General features: G+C 32.0%; 1 protein-coding gene across 1 annotated transcript; it reads left to right on the top strand.

Moving 5' to 3' along the window:
- The first annotated feature begins 805 nt into the window (after window positions 1-805).
- Window positions 806-7,613, top strand: LOC25495796 (protein DETOXIFICATION 21). The gene is made up of 8 exons (XM_013596040.1): window positions 806-1,084; window positions 3,554-4,092; window positions 4,939-5,025; window positions 5,148-5,204; window positions 5,674-5,912; window positions 6,923-7,041; window positions 7,143-7,229; window positions 7,518-7,613. The coding sequence occupies exons 1-8, from the start codon at window positions 806-808 to the stop codon at window positions 7,611-7,613; spliced, it is 1,503 nt and encodes a 500-aa protein (XP_013451494.1).
- Window positions 7,614-8,048: the final 435 nt, after the last annotated feature.

Below are 8,048 nucleotides of genomic sequence, written 5' to 3'. Positions count from 1 at the left end.
ACAAACCCCTCCCTTAATAATTAACTATGCACTACACTTTAATCTATTTGAACATAAATAAATATTCTTATAATATATACTAATTTTGAATCACCATTTAAGAAAAACTAATTCATTTCTTTATAGTTTAAATGTCAATGATAATTAAATTTAAATATATTGCTATTGATTTTATAAATTAGAGTATAAAATTAACTTTTAAATAATCATGCTTTGATGATTTTAGTAATTTTTTACATATTTTAATTTTGTTTTGGGTTGTTTCATATTTTATAATAGGATTTAAAACTACATGTTAATGAAATTGTGAATAAAAAATAGCAAAAAATATGTATTCAATTTTTTATTATATTAAAATAGACCCGCAATACTATTTTTTTTTAAGTGTGTTAAATTATTATTTTTTGCTAGATTATTAGAAATAATAAAAAAGAATATTGAGGGAGTAAAGTGTAGATTTTAACATAAGAGGGGAGGGGGATGTAATTCAAGCTTCTCTTAGGGGAGGGGAGTGAAATTTTTTCTAATATGCTTTGAATAAGAGGGGAGGGAAGTGTATATTTTAACTTAAGAGGGGAGGGGAGTGTAATTCAAACATCTTTGAGGGGAGGGGAGGGGAGTGTAATTTACTCTAAATATAATTGACCATCTGTGTAAAAACATTATCCTTCACTGAATAGGAATAGAACTTTCTAATACATGAACATTTTAATTTTACTTATCATATATATATCTTGTGCTATTGCAATCTATCATGAATTATTTTTATGCAACAAAAAAATTGGCAGTTCAATAGTTGTAATCAATGGCCATGAAAGAAGAGCTAGGGCTTGGGGAGAAGTTTTTGGAGAAGAAAAGTGATTCAGATGAGATTGTTGAGAAGGAAGAATCACTAAGAAAAAGGGTATGGGAAGAAAGCAAGAAGATTTGGAGAGTAGCAGGGCCTGCAATATTCACAAGATTTACATCATTTGGCATAAATGTTATAACTCAAGCTTTTATTGGTCGCACAATTGGTTCAACTGAACTTGCTGCATATGCACTTGTTGGAACTGTTCTAAGCAGATTTGTAACTGGTGTATTGGTAATTAAGTCTCTTCTTTCTCATACTTTTAGTGCTTTAGTTTATTAATTTCACTTTTCTCTGAGCTTAAATATGATTTTAGTCTATAGGAGTTATTGTATTTTTTGTTTAGTCTTTGTAATTACTTTTCAGATCTTGGTTAGATTAGATTTTAATAATTAGTTTGGTATATTTAATAACATTGTTGAGATATGAGTAATACACAATGATACGACGTTTCTTCCAGCTTTTGTTTAAAAAAACCACTTTTAGATCCAAAAGAATTACAAGATTGCATGCTTTGAGGACATGTTTGTTATAGATTATAAAAATATTTAATTTTGATATCGAATAATTTTCAAGTGAAGGCTACTCAAAACAACTTATCATTTGAAAAAAAATTCAGATTATTTTCTTATTCTCATTTTTGTAAGATTATGTAACAATTGGAGGAAAAAAAAAAATTCTTCTAAAAAGTAGTTTTTTTCACAATTTGTTTTTGCAACAAACGAGTCCTATGGTCACATTTGGATAAACAACTTATTAAGTACTTATAGCATATGTGGGTTTGTGATTAAGATTCGTCCTGGTTAGTGGGTTTGTGATTTTTGTTGATTGGAATTATGCGGTGATGTGGGTGGTTGTGTGTGTTGGTAACATAAAGTGGTGATTGTTGGCGTTGAGTTAGGGCGTTGGAATGTTAACGTGTGTGTTTTTTTTTTTGTGATGGTCAGTTTTTTATTATGGTGTTGAGGAGGAGGAGCTTGTGGGTTATTTTGTTTTGGGGGCTGTTTGTTTTTCTTCGTCTGCTCGTGGTGACCTCTGATATGGGTCCATCTCAGCTGCCGCTAGCTCTTGCGAATTTTGGGTTATTTTTGATTGGCTCGTGGTTTGATTTTGTGTTTGTTTTCGATTTAGGGTGGTTCCATTTTGGGTAGTTTTCGAACGGGTCCTTTTTCAATTTGGTTATGTTTGCGCTACCGCTCCACCTGTTGACTGTCTTAGGAATTTTTCATTTGGATTTTGGTCGACCAATCACTTTTTCTTTGTGATCAAGGGTTAGTGTCTAGTTTCAAGTATTTCGGCCGATTATGGTGTCTTCTTATGTGGCCCTGGAGTTGTGGGGAGCCAAAATGATTTGTTTTTGGAGTACGGTGGGCCGATCGTTTTTGCTTCGAGATCGGGAGTCAGTTTCTCTAGACTAAAGTTATTTGGGCTTGTTATGGTGTCTTTTTTTTTTTTTTTAAACTCGGTATCCGATCCAAGAATCGACTAATCCGAGGGGACCAATCCCACCGCCCACTTGCGGGGGCCCCATTTAAAGCCAAAGCAAGCTCTATATGGACTTAACCCACCGAAATTGGCACCAGAGGGAATCGAACCTGAGACCTCTGGAGGAGCAAACTCCAAGATCCCAAGCCAACCACTAGGCCAACCCCAAATGGGTTGCTTGGTATGGTGTCTTCTTTGGCAGACCGGGGGTTGATTTGTGGTGGAATCCAAATGTGTGTTGAAATAAGTGTTTTTTCGGTGTTTATTTTAGCTCATCCATGGTAAAAGAAAGTGAGGTGTTGTTATAAGGGCTTGCTCGGTTTGATGGTTTTTTGGATGATTTTTGGTGCGAGAAGGCTTTTACTTATTTATGTGTTAGGTGTTTAGAATTTATTTATGTGGCCATTCACAATGGAGTTTGATGTTTTGGCTCGACTTTGGTTTCTGTAGTTGGGTGGGGGTTTAGTGTCGGCTTTTGATTTGGTGGTTAGTTTTAATTGATTTTGGTGGCAGTCATCGGCTAAGTGGTGTCTTTATTGGTGTGTTGATGTACGAAGTGTATGGTTTTTCTTTTGAGTGTTCTGCCTATATATGACATCTTTTGCTTTGTTGTTTCTATCTTGTCGATCTTTGCACTTGTCTTGTGAAAAGACTTTGATATCAACAAATTTTTCCATTAAAATAATAATAATAACAGATGCACTTATCATGTAAGTGTTTATGTATAAGTTGTTCCGGAACTAAAAGATAAACAAATCAAATTGTTTGTACACTAACATTTAATTTTCATAAGCTATGGAGAGCTAATAAAATAAGTTGAAAACAAATTATGGATATCATATATCATAAGTTGTTTTCAGACACTTTATCAAGCAATCTCACATGTTTTTTTTTTTTTTTTTTTTATATATTTTTTTTGTGTACAATGGAGCAATGAAATTTGAACCTAGGTCTTATGCATATTACCCTAGCCCCTCACCACTGAACCAATCTCAGTGGCTTATCTAAGTTATGTAGGTAGATAAACTAAATAAATCAATCTAATTAAGTAGGCCCTAAAAGCATGTAATTTTGTAATTTGTAAAGATTAACATGTGACAGTATAATTATGGTTTTTTTTTTTTTTTTTGCAACAGATGTAACATTTTATTTCTAGCTAGGTATGTAGAAGCTACATTATTTACTAATTCAAATGGATGCAAAACTTGTAAAATGCAGCTTGGGATGGCAAGTGCATTGGAAACACTTTGTGGACAAGCATATGGAGCAAAACAATACAGCATGCTTGGAGTGTATCTACAAAGATCTTGGATAGTATTGTTTTCCACAACAATCTTACTTCTGCCTCTTTACATATTTACAACACCAATTTTAGAGGCATTTGGACAAGACAAAAAAATTGCACAAGTGGCAGGAACAATTTCACTTTGGTCAATAGGTGCTGCATTTTCTATGTGTGTGTCATTCACTTGCCAAACATTCTTGCAAGCACAAAGCAAGAATGTGATTATTGCTTATTTAGCTGCATTTTCTGTTTCTATTCACCTTTTTCTGTCTTGGCTTTTGACTGTTAAGTATCAGTTTGGACTCAGTGGTGCATTGACATCATTACTATTAGGAGTATGGTTACCAAATATAGGTCAACTCATTTTCATCATGAAAAAATGTCCTGATACTTGGAAGGGTTTCTCAATATTGGCTTTCAAAGATCTTTGGCCTGTTGTAAAGCTCTCTGTCTCATCTGGAGTCATGTTGTGGTAAGAATTAACTAAGCACTTTTTTAAGCCGTCATCAATATCTGATATTTTATTCATAATTTGTAAATGATAAGTTATTATACCTAACAAGTCATAGATAGTCCTAGAACTTTTGGGTTATGCCTAATTCCACCTTACAAAACCGATTTGTAAGGTGAGCTGGGTTGGCCAATCTTTATAAACACTACACGAGCCATATAATATCGAGGCAATGTGGAACTAAATCCACTACTTCACACACAACACAATGAAGGTGTTGGAGAGTGCAATGAAGGCAAGACAAATACCGCAATTAGGTTGGCTAGGGGAAGACTACAATGAATTAGTATTTCCAACACACCCTCACACTTGGCCCCAATAAGTCTGAAGTGTGGACGATGCACGAAGCCCAACAACAGATTTATGATAGACCCTGATATGATCTTAAAAATTTTGATTTAGTTCTAACTCAACCTTACAAAATTAGTTTGTTAAGTGATGTATGTCCAAGTTTGGGAGTTTCTGCCCCGGGAATGCATACGTAACATTAAAAAAATTGAAGGGGGGTTTTATTGTCCATTGTGGTCTTACTAGGTCAAGAGATTAGTCTCTAGCAGTTGCGTACATAAAATGTTTTTTTGCATCAGAAAAAAATTGTTTTTGGGTTGCATTAATAAAATCCAAAATTAGTTTTAGGCAATGTTTTACTGTATCTTATGTAGTTTTAAATGTTGTTGATAATAATTTTGTTTTGAAGGAATAATTTTATTATTTATTGTTAGCCTCATACTAATTACTTCAATCAGTTTGTTATTTTGTAAATGAGAATGACTCGGGATTAATATGAAGTTATGATTCCTTTTACAGTCTTGAGGTATGGTACAGCACAATTTTGATTCTTTTAACTGGCAACATGAAAGATGCTGAGGTTGCCCTTAATTCTCTGTCCATATGGTATAAATCTTTATCCCTTTCTTTTGCTTCATTATTTCAAATCAAAAAATATAATCCTTTCTTCTTAATTCATTTGAAAATTAATCTTCTGATTGGTGCATCAAATTGTTATTTTTTTGCAGCCTAAATATCAGTGGTTGGGAATTGATGATTGCCCTAGGGTTTTTTGCTGCAGCTGGGTAGGTGTTTTGTTATCATCACATCTGTCTTCTTTTCAATAGCTTAAAATATCGAAGATATATATTTAATTAAATAAAAAAGGATCAACATGTTTTTTTTAAGAGAAACATCAACATGTTGGGATTTGATTCAAGTGTTGCTGAAATCATTTAGTAACACGGGTTTTTACCTAACATTTGTCAAATGTTACAAAATTTAAATAGTAATATTTGTTTTTGATTTAGTTACGATTTTGAAGTGTTACTAAATCTCATATATGTTGTATTGTAATGTGATTGATTTAGCTGAAGCGGTCTACAATTAAAATTAATGTATATAGGAATACTTCTTAGTTGAATGTTTCTAATTCTATAAAATATATAAAACAAATTAATCTAGAAATCTTATGCTTGTTGCTTTGTCAACTTTACATAAGAAATGAATGATTTTGTGTCTAGTATATTTATTTATTTTTTGATTAATTTGCAGTGTTCGAGTGGCAAATGAACTTGGAAGAGGAAGTTCAAGAGATGCAAAATTTTCAATTAAGATATCAGTTCTCACATCATTTGCCATTGGATGCATTTTTTTCTTTGTCTTCTTATTCTTGAAGGAAAGACTTGCTTACATTTTCACTACAAATCCTGATGTGGCTGATGCTGTTGGAGATTTATCATCTTTGCTTGCATTTTCAATGTTATTGAATAGTGTCCAACCTGTGCTCTCAGGTAGTACTCTCTACTTTAATATTGATAAATAAATTAGTCACATTTCATATTTTTTAAACACTAATTCTCTTTTAAGATTTTAATATATATGTCAATTTGTTTAAGAGTTTACATTGACTAGGAATCGAATTTGATATCCCGAGATTTACAAGAATCGCACACATTATGCACCAACCACTTGCAGTTGACCCTAGTGGTTACTTAGACATTTAAATAAAATAATTTTTTTTTGACAAATTAAATTAAAATAGTTAGTAGTTACTGCTGTATTTCTTACATTGAGCTTGTGTGCATATTAATTAAATTCTTGTCTAGAAACAATTAAACATAATTGTATTTAAATTTAAGGGTTAACAGTGTTTTATCACCCCTGTAATATAGGTAATTTTTGGTTTTCCACCCCGTAAAATATTTTTTTTTGAATTTCATCCTTGTAATTTGAAGATTTTTTGGTTTTGGACCATCATGGAAAATTTCACCCCCTGTAATTTGAACAAATTTATGTTTACCCCCCTTGTAATTTGGAAAATTTCAGTTTATCCCCTGTTAATTTGAGCAAATTTCGATTTACCCCTGCCATATCTTCGAGTTTGTACAGTCAAAATTTATGAAGGTCCAAAACCAAAAATCTTCAAATTACAAGGACGAAATAAAAAAAAAATATTTTACAGGGGGTAAAACTGTAAATGACCTATATTACAGGGGATAAAACCGGAATTACCTATATTACAGGGGGTAAAACTCTATTAACCCTAAATTTAATAACTATGTACAGAAATTTTGAAAATATTTACAGAGATTAAGTGATCATTGTTCTCACCAATCCATGTAAATCAATTGTGCATAATCTACAACAAAAAAAGTTTATCAAATATTGAAATGTGACATTATGGTGAAATATAATTGAATGTATTTTTTTTATACTATGATTATGAAATTATTTTAAACTGTTCATGCATGCTATATTATTCTGTTGAGAGAAATTTAAAATATAACAATGTCATAAATAGGAGTTTCTGTTGGAGCTGGGTGGCAAAGGATTGTAGCATATGTAAACATAGGTTGTTATTACCTAATTGGTATTCCTGTTGGAGTAGTGATTGGTGTTGTTTTGAATTTCCATGTCAAGGTAATTAATCTTTTTTTAATCTCTCTTTTCTCCCCTGTTAATGATTACTATATCAATATTAAAACAAATGATAATAAATGGTGTGTGTATCTCTTTTGTAGGGTATTTGGATTGGGATGTTGTTTGGAACATTTGTTCAAACCATAGTGCTTATTATCATCACTCTTAAAACTGATTGGAACAAGCAGGTAATTTGACTAGTCTAGTATTGTATTTTTCTAATGTTTGAATTGCTTTTTTTGTCAAGTAGTCGAGCGGTTGAAATTCACCTTCATAAGATGAATAAATAGGATGTCTAGGGTTCGAACCCTGACCCCTGCATATATTATGTAATGTCTCTTCCAACTGAGCTTAGCTCAAAGGACAATGTTTGCATTATTTATTACATCATTAGTGTGTTTTTCTACTATTGTAATTTTTTTTCTTGATTTTCTTGTTTAATGGAAGCATAAAAAAATGTATTTGGATTTTTGCAGGTAGAGATAGCCCAACAGAGAGTTAATAGATGGGCAACCGTTGATAACCAAGAATCAAATGACAGTGGAACAAGTCTCTTAGCTAACCAAGAATAGTGTTCTAAAACTCAAAATCAATCATCTGATCATTATGAGTATTGAACCAATATATCATTAGCAAACCGATTAAACCTAAAATTTATTTAGTTTTGAAATAAATTAGAGTATGTGCTTTAAAATTGGTACATTTATATGCATATGTTTGGTTTCGTGGCAAAATGCTATTTTCTTGCGTCTCAAGACACATAAATATGAGAGCTACTTATGTTTTAGAGTTACTTATGTTTTGACATGAACCTTGGTTTAATGCATTATATATGAATAGGTTTTCCTAGTTCTTGACTTTGTTGTTTATTGATTAGATTTTTTTAATAAGTTAAATTAGTCCACCCAAATTGTTGTGATTAGCCTAATCATGACTTTAGTTTACAGCTTGATTAGTCAGTCCAATAATGCATTTCTTTCATTGCTTTCATTCATTTGGCTTTCTCA

The sequence above is a fragment of the Medicago truncatula genome, chromosome 6 (genome assembly GCF_003473485.1).
Source record: "Medicago truncatula cultivar Jemalong A17 chromosome 6, MtrunA17r5.0-ANR, whole genome shotgun sequence".
Classification (NCBI taxonomy): domain Eukaryota; kingdom Viridiplantae; phylum Streptophyta; class Magnoliopsida; order Fabales; family Fabaceae; genus Medicago; species Medicago truncatula.
The sequence above is the reverse complement of the archived record's forward strand: the minus strand, read 5'-3'. Positions and strand labels throughout refer to the sequence as shown.

Bases quoted from the DNA above. Each gene is read 5' to 3' on its own strand.
- LOC25495796 (XM_013596040.1), top strand. From the start codon at position 806: ATGGCCATGAAAGAAGAGCTAGGGCTTGGGGAGAAGTTTTTGGAGAAG. The intron at 5,205-5,673 runs GTAGGTGTTTTG...ATTAATTTGCAG, and splicing joins GGGTTTTTTGCTGCAGCTGG to TGTTCGAGTGGCAAATGAAC. The intron at 7,042-7,142 runs GTAATTAATCTT...TCTCTTTTGTAG, and splicing joins TTTTGAATTTCCATGTCAAG to GGTATTTGGATTGGGATGTT.